The sequence below is a fragment of the Poecilia formosa genome, unplaced genomic scaffold (genome assembly GCF_000485575.1).
Source record: "Poecilia formosa unplaced genomic scaffold, Poecilia_formosa-5.1.2 Scaffold210, whole genome shotgun sequence".
NCBI lineage: Eukaryota > Metazoa > Chordata > Actinopteri > Cyprinodontiformes > Poeciliidae > Poecilia > Poecilia formosa.
Window position 1 is genome coordinate 553,615 of NW_006800149.1, and position 17,619 is coordinate 571,233.

The 17,619-nt window shown below is 40.7% G+C and overlaps 1 protein-coding gene across 4 annotated transcripts in view; it reads left to right on the forward strand.

Moving 5' to 3' along the window:
* The first annotated feature begins 3,797 nt into the window (after positions 1 to 3,797).
* The window catches only part of tns1a (tensin 1a), a 71,722-nt gene continuing 57,900 nt past the window's right edge, over positions 3,798 to 17,619 (forward strand). Inside the window, exons 1-2 of one of the 4 annotated variants that reach the window (XM_016679414.1) lie at positions 3,798 to 4,288; positions 4,420 to 4,634. In XM_016679414.1, the coding sequence (XP_016534900.1) occupies positions 4,539 to 4,634 (96 nt within the window). In that variant the 5' untranslated portion in view covers positions 3,798 to 4,288; positions 4,420 to 4,538. Of the gene's footprint in view, positions 4,635 to 10,479; positions 10,665 to 17,619 lie in introns of those variants that run through there. The other 3 variants (XM_007567576.2, XM_007567578.2, XM_016679415.1) reach the window with 3 other exon arrangements.

The following is a 17,619-nucleotide window of genomic DNA, read 5'->3' on the forward strand; positions in this document are numbered from 1 at the left end:
GCTGAATTAAAACAATTCTGCACAGAAGAGTTGGCCAAAATCTCACACGACGACGTGAAAAACTGGAGACACTGATGGAAGAGCCACTGTATGTAATCAGTTTGTTTAGGGCACTGTGAGGGATTTACCCCCTCCCTAACAGGTGCTGTTTTTTGTGTGCTTTGTATATTCTGGTTTATTTGGGTGGATGTGTTGTTTTGGGAGGTGGTTTGATTTATTTACTTGTTTTAATCATCTTCTCATCTCTTTGAGGTCACCTGGTTATGTGTTGCCATGGAAGCGTGCCCATGAGCAGTGCTGACAAGGATCTGGTGTTTTCAATCAGCCTCATTGGGAAAATCCATTTTCTGAGAGGGAGCAGAGATGTATTTTGGATTTGTAGTTTTGCTTGAGTTAATTGTAACTGTGTAGACATTTTTTTTGTAGGAATAGTTTAGTACAAATGTTTTCTCTTTCTGAAAATGTGATTGTCTCCACCCCTCTAATTAGTCCTGGAGGGAGCCAATCATTTAAAAGCCAGGTGGTTCAGGTAAGAGGGAGATTCTCCCTCTTCTTGTTGTGACCTGATATGCCATGCTGTGTACTGAACTGAACTAAAGATAAAAGAAAAGTATTGAGTACTCTACAACTGCTGGCTCCAGTCTGTTTTTCTCTTTGGTCGCAAACTAACAGGCACAATTTTTATTTATTTTTTTCTCATAGTTATGTGTTGCAACAATCATTATCCCATACTTGATGTGCCCTTGTAAGGTTTGCATGTAATGGAAAATTAAGTCGTCATTACACAGAAGACATTCATAATCGCAATTAATAATAATAGGAGGTTTTAATCTGTGACCTGATACTTGAATTAATGTCATAACAAATTTTGAAAAAAATAAAGTTAGAGTTCTTTTCTGCACTTGATGGAAAATTCCCATGTTTCCAAAGATGACAATAAAAAGTCACTTAGATGGAATACTGGCAACCGGCACTTTTTCACAGGCTTTCCAGTCAAAGGCATAGACAGCGTGACAAGCCAGCCAATAGAAGTCAGCAGTGATTATGCAAGTTGCTTATGCCTAATGGGTAAGGTCAGCACATTGCCAGAAATGGGACACATGCCCAGTCTCACACAGGGCAGAACATGTTCCTCGTTCATTCCTCCTGGAGAGAGAGAAACGGCACTGGTGAAAACAGAAAGGAGGTTTAGTTTGCATAACACCTGTGGAGACCAATCTTAGAAATATATTTTAATTTCACTACATGGCATAGGGTTTCATAGCTGTAGTTAAATATCACTTTGTTGCAACTTTTGCAAAGGAAGGTAAGTAGATTCTCTGTCATCAAGGACATGACAATCGAAAGGCAAAGTAGAATAAGTTAACCATAGGCTGGGGTTTCTGGGATTGGACAATTGCACTTATAGGACTGTTAAGGTCCCATAGGTCTCCATTAGTTGTTTGGGCGATTGCTACTTATGAAGTGCTTTCTAATGAGGACATCGTGTGAGGTGGTACAGTCATGTCCAAGGTGTACATTGTTATGAAACCTCCCTGAGGAGAAAAGTTGAGGCTGTTTGATAGGACACAACTGAGGCCAGCTCCTCTCTTCCTGGTTTATGGACTCCTTAACTTTTCTTTTGAAACACGTGTCTTCCTTGTTTAGCAAGTCTGCATTACTGTTCCCAGAGGAGTGTCTGTCATTTTAGAGACCTAGCCTGAATCACCTGAGTCTAGACCTGATGAACTGGGCCTTTTATGTTTTTGTCCATAAGATTCATTCAACCCTGCTACACCACAAAGCCTGAATAACAGCCCGATGCTTGAGACCCCCTCTAAAAATGCTTATAACTGCCCATTTAAACAGTTCAAACATCAAATATACCTGAATATACATTAATACTCCAAGTGGAAATCATCTTGTCACTTCCACAGAAGCCAGCATCTTCAGGCTTCCTTATCACTGCTCTTGGGTTACAGAGAGTCAGCAGCAAGGCAGTTCTGCACCTGGAGTACTATAAATCCAATTGTAATAATTCTAGTAAAAACTTGGGGGAAAAAACTAAAAAGAACAAAAGCATTGGTTGCATTCAGCAAGAAAGGAATTGTTTTTTTTTTTGTTTGTTTTTACATTTTTATGTGTTTGCCCACAATGACTTGTACTGTTTCCAAAATGGAGCTCACTACATCAGGACATTGTACATAGACCAAACTTGTTCTCTGTTAGATCATCAAAATTATTTGTTTGCTAAATCCTGGAAAAATAAGACAAAACTCGTTTTGAATCTTTCTTAAAAGTTTACGTACATTTCCTTAGTAGCTAGTGAATTGACTTTTAGACTGTATTATTCGGGTCAAGTGTTCTGGATATTCTTTGACAAGATTCTTATAATAGCGAAGAAGAAATATGGCTCATTCCTAGTGTGTCAGGTTTGAACTTCACTTTGCTCGCATCTGTTTTGTGAAGTGCGCCCCTTCCTCCTGTAGAAAATGTGATGCTGCCACCACCGTGCTCCCCAATTGGAACAGTGATAAGGCTTGTAAGGTTACTTCCCAAGTGTAGTGATGGTCATTGTGATCAAAGACAAATTTTCCAACAGTGAAGGTATTTTTTTCTTATGTTTTCAAGCTGTAATTGTTTTTTTTTATGTTGGTTATGAAATAATGGCTTCTTCCTCACTGAGCGGCCTTTAAGCCCATTTTGGTACAGAACTCACTTCATCTCATGATGATAATGATAACGACACCCTCCTACTGACTTCAGCCAATATCTTGTTTCTTTCAACTATGGTTTGAAAGAAACAAGATATTTCTTTCAAACCATAGTTATGCACATTTTCAGAGGCCACAGCTAGTAATGGTTCTGTTGAATGCTTCATCTACCTGAGCTGTAGGACTCTGCAGCTCCTGCAGAGTTACCACTGGCCTCCTGGCTGCTTCTCTGATTAAATCTCCACACATTCATTAGGTGCCTTCTGCATTTCAGGATATTAGAGTAAAATCAAAAGGATTTGAACTTATTTTTCTAGGATCAAAGAAGGAACCATTTGTGTTCCCCCATCGACCCTGTAGGCTAAGCAAGCTTTGGTTGACAGAAAAGCCTCCTCTGCACAGTTTATCTCCTTTGCTCATTGCTTTGATGTGTTGTGATTGTATTAGTGTGGCAGTGGTGTGCTGCATGGAAAGGGGTTTGGAGATTGGATGGAGGGGGCAGGGGTGTAGCAGAGGAAAGCGTTCTGCAGTGAGAATGTGCTCCCACTGAAGCGTAGAGAGACTGCAGCAGAGTGAATGAGGCTGTGCACCACCTGCAGTAGTGTGTGTATGTGTGTGTGTGTGTGTGTGGAAGAGAGAGAGTGGGAGAGATAGTGGGAAATAATCACCCAAGACACAATGATTCAACACCCTGCCCCTCTCCTCCTTTCTGCGACCCAGTTCTTCTCAGACTACAATCACCAACCTGCGCCTGCATCGCATCAGCTTCAGCTTTCATCCATCCGTCTGCGTGTGTGCTCAGTTTTCTAAAACACACTCCCCTCTCCTGCTTTTCTTCCAGCGACCTGCTGCTTCCCATTTTGTCATTCTCTTCCGTTCCTGTCCTCTCGCATTTATCCATATTTTCTCCTGTGAGCCGTTTTCCATCTCGTCCGTTGCTACTTGATGCACACTTTTGTTTATGTCATCATTTTTAACTCCAAAATATCCCTGCAAACCCCCCCACCTCCCGCCCCTCACCCCCTTGTAATCCATCCTTTTTTCCTTGCTCCCCATCATTCCCCCACCCCCCACCCCTCCTGACTCTTTTGCTCCCCTCCTCCCACTCTGACTGAGTAAATGCTGCAGCATCACTGCATGTATGTGTGTGAGAGCGTGTGTGTCGCTGAGCAGCACGGAGCGAAAGAGATGGACAAGTGTGTGTAAGCAGAGTGTGTGAATGCAAAGCACCGGCGATCCTGAGCCTGGAGGGGTAGCCGTGTGATGAGAGAGGAGGAAGGGGCGGGGGGTAGGGGCTGTTCTGCCTGCGAACACATTTGCCAGGACAGCGTTACATGCAGGCGAGCGTATGTATGTGTGTGTGAGGGAGAAAAGTGAGTGAGGGTATGCCAGCGTAGGTGTAGCGGTGTCGTCGATCAGCAGCGGGCTCTTCGCATTATGCAGCCGACGGTACTGATCACACTTTGAGGACTGACTCATCCAGACTAGACTGAGAAGACGAATGGATGAACATACAGGGAGACATTTTTTAGCTCAAAAAATGCTCCAGGTCCTCCAAGATTGTTCAAAGGTCTAGTCCTTTTCGGGGATTGCTGGTAGCCCCTCTTGTTTCCTTACAAATTGGAATTGCAGGCACACAGACAGACATTCAAAATTTCCAGAACCTCCTGAAAGGAACATAAATCCTCAATCATTGTCTGACTCAGACACTTCATATTTGCTCCAGGGACTAGGACAAGAGGATCTCCTGTCTTTCCATAGTCTTGAGGACGGTTGCAGGATCCTTTCCCAGTGCCGGGAGTGGGAGATAAGAAGGCTGGCAGACAAGACGGGAGAGACACAGGCATGGCTCGCCTCAACTGGTGCCTGGCTGCTGTCATTAGCTGGGGCAAGTTCCTCTTTGCCTGTTTCTTTCCTCTGCGAGGAGCCAAGCGAAACAAGGTAAGACCTCGATGAATGTGCAAGAAGGGTAGTAGGAAATGACTGACTTAAAGGACTGTTCTCCAACTGCCTCTCTGCTGCTTTAGCATCTAATTGAACTAATCAATCTGCATGGAGTCTACTTCAGGATTGGTTCTGTTTTCAATCAAATTACCCAACCGTGACTTGCATTCAACTGGCCTTGCCTAAACCACCGAAATGACGTAGCTGCAAAAAATTAGCTTGGCAATGGACCATTGTCTCTAGAAGACCATTGTCAAAGTGCTCCAAGTGCTGATTCAAGGTCAGTGTTATATGTTCAAGAGGTCTTCAGACGGCTAACTTGAGGTGAATGGAGAACTTTAGTGCTCGGATTTAAATATTTGCCATTGAAACTTCTGGCCAATCCTGCTGCCAAGGAGGGTCACCTTGATTTGAAACCTGCAGAACTGAGATGCACCATTATGGGAGCATTCATAAGAAAAGAACTTGCGGTATTGCCTCATTTTTATCCTGTTTAACCTGTTCTTAGTTGGTGATTGCAAGTCTGTCATGCTTACAACATACTTAATCAGTCATGTGTCATATTTGTAAGGCCAAGCAAAGTTCATTGAACAGTAACCAACAAGCCAACATGCTTTAGAGGCAGCTTAACTGGCAATCTATGCATTTTTCATTTATTTGATTAATCAGATAATCAGTCATGTAGCAACTATTGTTCTGGTAACTTTTCCAGTAACATCAAGAAGTGTGTGCCAGGTTTTACTCAGGAAACATGAACAAAATCACCATATCGCAAAACGCCCTTAGCAGAATATAACCACAAGCAAATCGTCAATTTTGGAAACTTTGCTATAGGATTCTGAACATGAGGGTTTAAACTTGCTGTGATCCTCCCGTAGTGTCGTTACAAAGTCTGCTGGTGACGCTGTAGCTCGCAATGCTGCAGGCACACATCTCTTCCAGCACCAGCACCAAGAGAAAACCCACTCCCCTCCGCGGCGCCACCACCACCCTCGCCCAATTGCCGCAGCTCCTTATCTCTTTGCCCGCACTCATTCCCACCACTCTGCCCCTCCTTTCGACGCATTCTTGTGTAGCGTTTGTGTGTGGAAATCCACTCATAGGTCCTTTTTTCCTCAGTTCAATTTCCATAATTTCCATGTTTTTACTTGCCTTGCAGTAATGACGCATAATTCAGCAAAAATGTTGATTGCTTCACTGAAAATACCACTGCTTGTTCTCAAAAGCATAACCTTAACACTCCAACCTTTAGACTTTTGAGAGAATATTCATGCAGCCTTCATGCTCCGTTTGCATGTCTGAATCCTTATATTGTTAAGTAAGGGCAGTGTGAGCTTCTGTCAGATGTATAGATATTTGATAGATAGTTTGTCAGTAAGAATTTGTTTTACTTTGAAAAAAATAATATAAATAAAACATTATATTAATAAGTTTGGGTCTCGGCGAGAGACTGCTTTATCTGGACAGTTTTCTTCACCATAAATGTAGATGGATCAGGACACAACAGGTCCAAGGGTACAATGACCATTTCATCTCTAGTTTAGCTTCTGTCAGCTTGTTTTGGGTTTTCATTAGTCTTGTTTACATTTGAATCGACATTTTCCACATTTCCTTCATTTGTCTCCTGATTGTAATTTAGTATTTAATTTACATGTAATTTTGGTCATTTTTTTTGTCAGCCAGTGTCTTTGTACTTCAAATTTATGTCTCCTGTGGGGTTCATTTATTAATTTTTGATCTCTTTGTGGTTCATTTGTTTGTCATTATCACATTCTTGAATTTTTTTTCCTCAGTGTTAGTCTTCATTTTTTTTGGTTATTTAACTTCCATCTAGTCCCTTCTACGTCCCTTCTGTGATATTTGACATCCTGTTCAATACTCAAGCAGGTTGCTGCATGACAAATAGATTTCCGTAGCGTCTGCTGTTGCCCTGTTGAGCCGAAAAGCCGACTGGGAGGTGAAAGTGGAGAGATATGGTAGCTCCACATCTTCCCTCTGAGGACTGCTGTGAGGTGTTCAGTTTCCATGGCAATGTGGCTCAAGCAGTCCCCACATGACGGGGCCGGGTTACTACAGGAGATGGGATGCGTGTTCTGCCGTGGATGTGCGGTGGTTTTCTAAGAGGCAGACGAAGGGGGAGTGGGGGAGTGGAGGAGAGAGGGAAGTGGGAGTGATGCTGGGTGAAGCTTTCCTCCATATGTGTTACTAAGGCGACACTGCTGCAGCTTTATGAAGGAAGCAACCTCTCTTTCGACATCATTCTGTGGCGTTTTAAGCTTATTTTTCCCTTTCCCTTCATATGCTCTTTAGCTTGATTTACTCAGCATTTACCTGCATCTGTATTAGTTTAATAAATGCATCCTTGCCCTGTACAGTCCCTCCAGACAGCAGAAAGGGAATTTCCAGGCCCACAGAACTTGATGGATTCTTTATTATTGTAGCATGAATGTTTAAAATGTGATGGATTCTTCAGCAACAGCAGGAGATTCCTCTTCTGAAATAGATTTTTTTCTAACACATTTTTGGTTATTAATGAACCTATCCATGTATATGTATGCAAGCTTGAGTTTTCCCATGCTTTAAACAGGTAGCATAGATTGTTAATGCCGTTTTCTGGGTCAGAATCGAGAGTTGTGTTGGTTCAAATGCATTTGTAAAGGAAAGCTTACTCAGCAGCTTTGGAATCAGTGAGTTTTGCTGTTGAAGTATCCTTCATAGTGATTATATGAGGAATAACTATGGAAGCAAAAATGCAGTCAATCTGCTGTTGACTATTTGGAGGCCACTAGGGGCTGCTAGCAACCCAGTTTAGAGCAGGAAAAAAACAAAAAAAAACATGGCTGTAATGCATCAAACACATGCACCAAAAATCTATCTGAACAAAGCTTCCTAGCAGTTAAGTGACTTCTCCAGCATTTCCCTAATGCCGTCCTGTTATGTAAATACACAGGCAGAGGCTGCCTCGCTCATAAACACACATAGAGAGATAATGTGTCAGGTGAGCCTATAGATTGAGGTAACTGTTACAGTGGAGGTGATGGAAAGCAGCGTGGATCAATAGGGGGTGTTTTCTCAAAATGAATTGGCTCTTAGCCCTTTATGGATCTGACTGTAGAGTGATGTAATGTCCCTGTGCAGCTGGGGTAATGTTGATTCAGTGCTGCGGTTTGTGCACACAAACACATGCATTCTGCAATTCTTTTCAATGTGCAATACAGTGTATGGATGAATATTTGGTACTCTAGCCTTTCTGCAAGGATTTTAGCTGTTCTGTTTTAGTAATTATAAAGCCTGCAGAATGCAAACAGAGACTCAATATTCTGCATAAAAACTGATGTAAATGTATTTTCAAACAGAGTAAGAAGGCATTGTTAAGTGCTCTGCAGTCTAGGAGTGTCCCTGATCATCTACTGGGTTGGCACACTTCAGTGGATCAAATTTTGTTTAACTTTGAAAACATTTAGCACATTTAGTTTCCCCTGAATTAATTTTAAATCCTAAAACGCTACTTTATTTGGCTGTTTACTTTCATCTGAATAAAGTTCGACATTTGTTGAAGTTTTTGTTATCCATTGTTAAGTATTAGATATTTATATTCATGATCTTATTTGAAAGTGGACACAACACTCCAATGCATTCTGGTCCAATAAGTTAGGTCAGTAGAATAAATGAGTAACAAATAATCCTAAAAAGATCATAATGAAAAAAAAAATGTCCACTTACTAAAAAAAAAGCTGCTGAAAAACTATGAATAATTCTCTAATTTAAATGACTATTCTTAAACCTATTATATCTCTTATGGAATTTTATTGTTTTTAATAGCTTCATGTTTTATAGTTTGATTTTGCAAAACAAACAAACAAAAAAAATCCCTAAAATACATTACACAGCATAAAAGTTAATGCTGACTTACATTTGTCATTTCAGCAGAAAGGCTCAGCTCCAGAAAACAGTGCTAAGTGTGAAATTTGATGGGATGCTTTAGATGAAACAAAGTAGCACCATCTATATTTGTCAAAACTGAAATTGTAACATAAAAATGTTTCATTTTAAGATAAATGTGAGATCTAAAATGGAAGCTTTCTTTCTCTTTTTTTAAACATCCTGTCCTGGCATTTCTAGAAAATGAGATATCAGTTCATATTATTCCAGTTCTTGTTGGTTCTTGTCATAATCTTGTTTAATAAAGATAGCACTTTGCAAATGTAGAATTCGTCCTTCATATCTAGGTTGATTAGTTATAAACATAGCTTAATATTTCTCAATGAAGAACCAATTAAGAACCATCTGAAGAGCAGTTTTAATTAGAAAAATTTCTTTCACTTCTTCTTGTTCAATGTTTAGGGCTGTTGTGCATAGTCCTGGCCTATAGATCTTGCAGTAGATGGTTGTATAACAGGTTGTGTTTTCATTGACACATGGAATCCTGTCACCCAAGATGCATGATAATCTCTGAGCAGTTCTCTAGTCTGCCTGTAATAGTGGACAATATCAGAACTTCATCACTGAATTTTTGTCGTCTTATATATTTAAAAAAACAATCACCTTTTACTGGTAGTTGCTTGTAAGGCTTGTTGAGGCAGTTGGTGATCCTTGCTGTGACATCATCCTGACTCCCTACTGGGGACAAACCCTGTCGAGTGCCAGAGTGGGAGCAGGAAGTCCAGAAGCCACATGAGTCTTGCATTGTTTGATGAATGAATGTCCTCTTTCATTAGAGGGCTGAAAAACTTTAAAGGTTTGGACCAACCAACTCTGAGATCCTGAAGTCCAAAGCCCTTACTCTCGCAATTGCCATTTCTTTCCAGCTGGTGCATGAACAAAGAAAACCTGTCCATGTTTATTCTGGTTTGTGAATGTAGTTTGTGTTTACTGTCATAAGGGTCAGGAGTCAAGCTAACAGTAGGGTTTAGGGGTCAGGATGTTGGAGCAAATAATTTGGCAAACATATCAACCATAACAGAAAGAGAGTTTTGGGGCCCTTAGCACAACTGTCTTCATGGCTCTTTGTTTTGAGGGCTTGATGAAGGTTGAAGGAATGGATATGATGATGTGGTGATAAATTAACAGAAGCATGGCAACTCCTTTACACCGCAGACTTGGTAGTATTTTTTCTTCATATGCAAGAAATCCTAGTAAAGGTCTTTACCAATAGCAGCATAACAATTCCTGGCATTACTGTACAACATGTGTTAGTAATCTGATTTTAGACACTTTGCACAATAATAACTAAATTCAAGATAAACAAATACATATAGGGGTATGATATCACATACAAATCCGCATATCTGTTGCAAGGAACTATTCTGATGTATTGTGTAGGCAATTGGACTCGGCCTTGGCAGAGTCACAGCAGCCAGTTTGTCCTGCAGATATTTCACAGGAGGAGAGACGATTTGGAAACAGGAAGGGGCTGCCGATGAAAAATTGAAGTGACATTAGCACAGACATGAGTGAGCATGCTTCCAGGAGAAAAAATGGAGGGAAGGAGAGGTGAGGTATGCGATGCAAGGAAACTAAAAGTGGGGGTGGAGGGTTGGTCAGTGAATAGAGTTTGTATGTGCATGTGTGTAAAGAGAGGGAAGGGGAAAGGAGGGGCTAACAAGGATCATTTGAGGAGAGGGAGTTTTTGGAGAGAAAAGTAAAGGTTAGCACTCACCTCCTTCCCCCAAAAAATGGAATAAAGTTACCACACTTCAAGAGGAAAGGACTGCAAGGCAGAAGTGAGCTAGAGAACAAGAGGGACAGCTTAAAGAAGTAGGAGAAGGGAGGGCGCTCACATGAGGGAGACTGACTAAAGCCAAGCAGCACTGGGTTTGTTACTCCTCTGTGCATCTCAAACGGCTGGCATGGATCTGTGTAACCAGGGTTTGGGTGGAAACGCTCCGAATTTTTGGGAACACTGTGGATTCTGGCTGTGAGCTTGGATAGGTTTTTTTTTAAAGGATGCCTTCTGTCTCTCTGTCATTGCCCTCTGCTCTGGCCGGAAGGGCCAGGACCTGGGTCTGCCTCTCCTGCATGTTCTGGGTAAGAGAGCTACATTTTGTGTAAAACATTTTCAGAAAGACAAACAAACCTACACTAGACAGGGACATAAATTAGGAAGGCTATTGCTTCACAGTTGGCTTCCATGTTCAGTTAAGAGGGTGATTGTGTTTAAATGTAAACTCTGAGGAAGTGAACAGTTCAAGATGAAATGTTGCTTTAGAAATCCCAACAGAGTGTCCACTGATGAGTTCACTTGAAGCATGAAAGTTGTTTTTTTTCTCCCACAAATCTGGTTCCATATTTGCTTTGGAAGTTCAAGGACCCGCACGTCCCTTCTCATTCATCCCATTGCACGTCAAATTTATAGTAGACTGCTCCATTCGGTGGTCCGGGCAGCACTAATCCAGTTGACTGTTCCTGTGGCGACTTGCAATGCCGTGTTCTCGCGTCTGGAGTCCACGCGGCCTCAGCACTTGAGCTATTTCTGGGCTCTCCTGTATAATTTAATCTCCTTCTTCTATCTGGTACTGACTGAGTGCTTCAGGAACTGGGGGCTTTCCACAGAAACACGCCAAACAAGCCCTTGAAATTTGTGATACACATCAACATGGGCAAAAGACCTTTAACACCTGTCTGTCTTTTTAGACCTTCTTTATGTTTTTTGATTGCATTTTACAAGGTCAAGACTTTGCATCATCTCTTTACCTTAAGTATTTAGCTTTAGAGTTGAATTAGTGGTTTCTTTAGATTGCAGAATGTGCACACACAGTATGCAATGATGGGACACACACATGTACATGAGGCATCTGCCCTACTTTTCTCCAGCTTGCAGTGGAGCACAGAGCTATTTAGATGCAAGTGGAAAGAGGCAGGGTGGAAGGAAAACACTCCCGTGCAAAGCAGAGCATTGAGTCGTCCAGATGGAAGCCTTCAATAGCGCATCAAGAGCCTTTACACCGACAACAGAAAGGAGTTGAACGCTGAGCAGAAAAGGGATGTTAGGAGGTGTGACATCATCAACAGAGAGGAAGAAGAGTGGAGAGGCTGAGTGACGTGTGAGAAGCTGCTTCTCAGAAAGCTCCTCAAATACATGCTATTAATAATTTATCAGGCCCACACACCGAGAGAGAATATTAGATTTGACAGAAGAAGCTACAAATGCCAGCTAGTTCCTACAGCACTGGTCAAATACATCTGTGAGCTCATTACTGTTGTATAAAATGCAAAGCAGCTTAACAAAACTTACTTGACAAGTGCAAAAACCTACTCAACAGTTTGCTTCTCGTGTTCACCTGAGTTCAATTTGCAGGAGTGGGTTTCTAAACCGGTCATTCTAGTAAATAAAATCTACTTATACCAAGAAAACAATGTAACATAATGTGAGACTTGGATTAATTGCAACATTTGTAGGTAGGTGATTAACTTGACTGAAATGACGAGGTGTACTCTATTTTTCTTTTTCAGGTGATTCACCAGAGAGTGAAATTTGTTAAACTTATGAAGTAATGTCACAGCTTTGAGAAGAAACTGTTCTTATAGTCCATTTGTTAACTTTATCGTGTCCTACTGAAATCTCCATTTTCCCATTTTTTTCTGGAATTTTTTATTCATTATTAGAACACTAGAAAGTTGTCAAAAGGTACATAAAAGTATGGATTCTGTACTGTGGTTCTATTAAAACAGACCAAAATCAACTGTAGTCTCTGCGAGCCAATCATGCTAATTGTTAGCAGGCTAACCCTCCTGGCATTTCTCTAAATACCACATTCATCCAGCTACTTGTATGCAAAATTATTTTAAGATCATCAGTAACTAACAAAAGGGATTACTGGATAGCAAAATAATAAATAAAGTCGACCGCTGAATTTTCACTTCATTACTTCATTACCAATATCTGCTTTAGCACATGCTAAAAAAAATGTCTCTAAGTAATACATAAATATTACTGTACATATACATTATGGATTTATCAGTTGACAGTGGTCATTATTAAAAAGCTGCACAATAATTAAGCAAAATAGACCTGCCATAATGATAGCCTGCTTACATAAAAGTTACCATGCTAATTCTAACATTACTCTGAATACTACATTGTCCTAATGATGAAAGCAATTGTTTATGTTAATTCTAAATTAATCAAGTAACATTAATTGTTATCAAAGAACAAATTACGGAATATGAAAACACCAGTTGAGCATTAAGTACAACTACATAGTCAACCACAATTGAGGAAACACTTGTGTTGAGCACTGCAAAAAGAAGCTGAGTAAATGCTTGGATACCCACAGCTGAACAATTACAACTCTAATCACAACTATTCCAGACAGAAATGTTAAGGAATATGATTTTCTCTTTTGAAATATCCTGGTTTAAGATCAGAAATGTTTTGTATGGGTCCCAAACAAGCACCAAATCTAGGGAGTTCTATTACAGGGCCCTAATTCCAGCATGTTATTACAACCTTTACTTAGCTCCATGGTGGAACAGTTGTTAACACTGATCACTTTTAACAAGAAGGTCCTGGGTTCAAATCCCAGTCCTGGGACTCTCCAGGTGGACCCATGGATAGTTGGGTACGGACAATGAATGTAAGCATACTTTAATATTTAAAACATTTTCTTGGGTAACCAAATTAAACAGACTTTCAAGTCCCTGTTATATGAGCTTTTACCCAAATGGACAGTAAGTCATTACTTTTACATTGTGGTTTCTCCTCAATTCTTTTCACCTTCACTTAATTCAAGCCTCATTATTTCAAGGCAGCTCAAATAAATATTTCTATTCTCTGCTCTAGTCAAGTTCATGGCAGCTGCAATGCTGTCAGGCAAGACGTATGGCAGATCCATCATGTCCTGAGTTGTCTAACAGAGTCCCTTATTGACCGACCAGAATCCCCAGAGAGCTCTGAAAATCAATCAGGCTTTGATCGGACGGTTACTGCCTGCCATGCCTCTGCGTGTGACACCTCTGTTTGAGTTTGTGCACGCATGTGTATGTGTTCTAGAAATTCCATTTTCCTCTTGTAATCATGCTAGCCCTGCCTTGTAATCAGCTTGTGTTGAGTGAAGAGATTATTGAGTGATAAATTTACTATGGATCCTCCATGTGTGGCTGTGGGCGTAAGAGTTCCATAAAAATACCACAGAAACCGCGTTAATCATTTTCTTTTAAAGTTAAAAGGCAAAGCTTAGGGGTTTTCTGATGATGTTGTTCATCTATCAGTCTATTGTCTTCTGCTTTCTAAGATAAAGTTGTTAACATAGTGGGTACAGGAGAAAATCCCAGACATCCCTCTCCTCAGTGTCACCCTGTTGCTCCTTCTGGAGGATCCCAAAGCATTCCCAGCCCAGAAGGGATTTAGAGATCCTGAAATTCGGATCTGACCTGAAAACCTTCAAGGAGGTTTCAGACACACAACCACCTGGGCTGACTATCATCCTGCCTGCTTTACATTCAGTCACCAACATCTCCAATGAATGTTGAACGTCATGGCTTGAAGACGACAATAGAACCACATTATCCACAAAAAGCAAAGTGAGAACCTGAAGAGACCCTCTACTCCATGACTTCAATTTCAGATTCTGCTAATGAACACCATAAACAGTATCAGCTCTTGTTCTTGATAGCCTAAGAGGTAATCACATTTGACCAATTGATCAATTTGTCTTTTTCCAAATTTTTGGTGACACGTTATCTTGACCATTGCCTTCTTATGTAGTTGCACTTGATTCTCATCTCCCCTCAGCGCACCCTCTGGGATTTTTCCCATTGAACTGGATGTCTAAGGATCATTTTCAACCAAACCAGTCCATGAAGCGTTGTGAACAGTGACTGTCTTAGAACTGTAATCTGCCTGTGGTTAGAGTTTGACAATGGCAGCAGAGGAAGTGAACAAAACCATTTAGTCTGCTTTTGGCCAAGCTTAAGAATAGTCGAAAAAGAAGAATACTTATGACATTTTATTGCTTGCAATGACGTCGTGACCTACTCTTCACGGAATTCAGCAAAAGTCTTTTCAGTGGCTGATGGTTGTTTACAGTGTAGAACAAGGAGCTAGTTTTTACCAAGCTAGTCACACATTGGTTCAGCCTATAGTGTTTGCTTGCACAGTTTCTGTTGCTCATTCTAATGATGTTATGAAGTTGACAGCTGAATGTTAGCTTTTTGATGCTGATGTCCTCCCAGTGACAGAATTGTACTCAGACCCAGTTCTGGTCATGAGCCTCCAATGGGACGTCATGTCCTGTCTTGGTTCCAGTTCTCACTAGAGCTTCTTCCTTGCTCCAGTTTTTTTTTTTTTATCTGTGAAACTGTGCATGAATGCATGGCCAACATAGAGTGAAGACTTTCCTCAGAGACTTTTTGCTGTCACTCTGGCTAAACAATGCTCTTTGTATTCATGACCAGGTGATTTATATCCATTGTGACTGAACACCTCCCTCCAGACCCCCAGGCCACCATCAGGTAGCCCTCAACCCAGCTTTAGCACCCTTCCCCTGGGCACTGTGAGATGCTATGCCCCCATTTCTCATACTGCAGTTTGAATTTCAGCCCACATATCTCAGTAGCTGCCAGATGAGATGGTTTCTCTTTGCCTTTAGAAGTCTTAAATGTCAAAAACTGTGAAACTTTAACATGGGGATGACCACAGGAAATACACAGCTAGTAGATCAAGACTGAATCATTGTTCTAATCTGTATTTTCAGTACTTTTCTTACCAAAACAACTGTATTGCCTGCATGTTTTGAGTAGTACTCGTAGAAGTTCCAAGCTAAATGCACATTCCCAAGGGGAAATATTTCATGAACTGTCATTGGCTGGAGCAATTAACCTAATTAATCGTGATGAATTAGTCTTTAAAATATCACTAAGTACTTTAGTAATTGATTGTTAACCACAGTCTCGAAAAGGTCATTTGCTGATAAAAAAATGTTTTGTTAAAAACTGAAGAAATCAGAAAGGGTTAATTTTTCACAACCTTAAATTATACTATACTTCAGATGGAACAAGATAATTCCTCTACTGTCTCAGATAGGAATCAGTAGTACACCAACAAGTTGATTTGTAAACTGCCTGTTTAGAATAATACTCATTGTTTTAATCAATTTATTGGCACAGATTTCCTTAATTTTGGGAAATTGGTGATTGCATATTGCATTAAAACACTCATTTTTATTTCAGATAGTGAAAATAAGTTTTTTTTAATATATGCAGTACTTACAAATATCTGCCTTCAACTGAATGTGACCCATGTATCCCTAAATCTTAACAAAGACATTTAAAAAGTTAGAAGTACCTGCTTCCCAAGATCAAACAATGTAAAAAGCTGCAGTGTGTGTTAGAACATCAGCTGTAACACTTCCTAATGAATAATTCAAACACTACATCTTTGTGTTCTTTTTAAAAGTTTTTCTCCTTTTTCCTGAAACAAGAGTCAGAAACAGCAGAGCTCATTAGCCAGTATGCAAGTCCAGGTTCATTAGCTGCAGAGCAATGATCATAAGCAGGCCAGACTTGATGATCACAGCACATTGATCTTTGGCTCTCTCTGTCTAAACCTGATATCGATCGCACTGCACACATGCACAAACAGGACAAACAGTTGCAGTCAGGCTTTCACACTCAAAGGTAAGTGCTTTCATGTAAAATGACACTCAGCTGAGTAAAAAAAGCTTTCCAAAGCAATTTGGCTCAGTGTGAAAAAGTAATTATTCCCTTTTAAATCATGAATTGTCTGTCCTTCTAGAATCAATGAATGTGCTACTTAATGTCACAAGTTTGGACCCATTGAGATTACTTTATATCATGCTGTGCTATGCACACGCTCTGTCTGCACTGATGAACATTCACTCACCTTTGCAAAACTGAATGCTTGACGTGGCTCCAACTGAGGGCATCCTAACCCTATTTTTTGATTAATTCAGCTATTAATTATTTGACCATTTGGGGGCACTAACAAAATCACATAAATAAAGGAAGTAGGCTAAAGATCTGGTTGTGACTTTGTTTTGTGGACAACAGGAACAACGGCATCGATATTTATCATCATGGAAAAGGTTTGGGAGGTTAGTGAACCATGAGAGTCGATATCCAATATATAGAAACATGGAATAGTATCTCCCAAAATCAATGACAACTCACCCCAAAGGGATGCTGATGGTAGTGCTTCACTGTTTCAGTATTTGGAGGATTAGCTGTGATGAAGGGAACCATGAATTTAGCTCTCTAGCAGGAAGTCCTGGAAGAGAATGACCAGCCACCAGTTTGACTTTAATCCCAAACACACTTGGGTTATGTGGCAGAACAGTGATGCCAAGTACCTCTGGAAGCAAAGAGCAGATGTCTGGAGTGGCTTTGTCAAAGTTTGGACTTTAGCTTGATGGAGACGCCCTTTAACCCTTTGAAGACGAGGTCTAAATGGCCATCCCTGCGCGCAGTCTCTCTTCTCAGTGCGTCAGCGCTCGCTATGAAGCCATGTAGCGATAGCTAGCAAAACTACTACTAACACTGCACACACCACGAACTCTAACAACACACTTGTAGTCTAAAAAACTTAGTAAAATCCACAGCATGGCTGCACCCTAGTCTCTTGCCATATCCAAGTCCCCCCCGCCCCCCCAGTCTCTCTCTGCGTGTCTCCGTTCTACCTAGCAACAGACCGTCAACACATTTTCATTGGTTGTTTCGAAATGTGGTACATTTAGACCCCACAAAATAAGGCAGAAATTATCAATCTTATTTCTGGCTTTCTTATTTCTGGTAAATAGCCACAAAACCAATATAAAAACACCACTTTTATAAAGTTTGAAGTCCGTGCTGTCCAACAGAGTTGAAATGAAAACTCAGTATGTGTCCATGTTATTACGAAGCCTTATAAATGCGTCACATGCTTGTACGCCGCACGGCGGGCAGCGACTACATAGGGTTAATGGGCCATCCATTTAGAATAATTCTGCAAATATGATTGGGTTGGCAGCTGTCACTTAATGAAAGT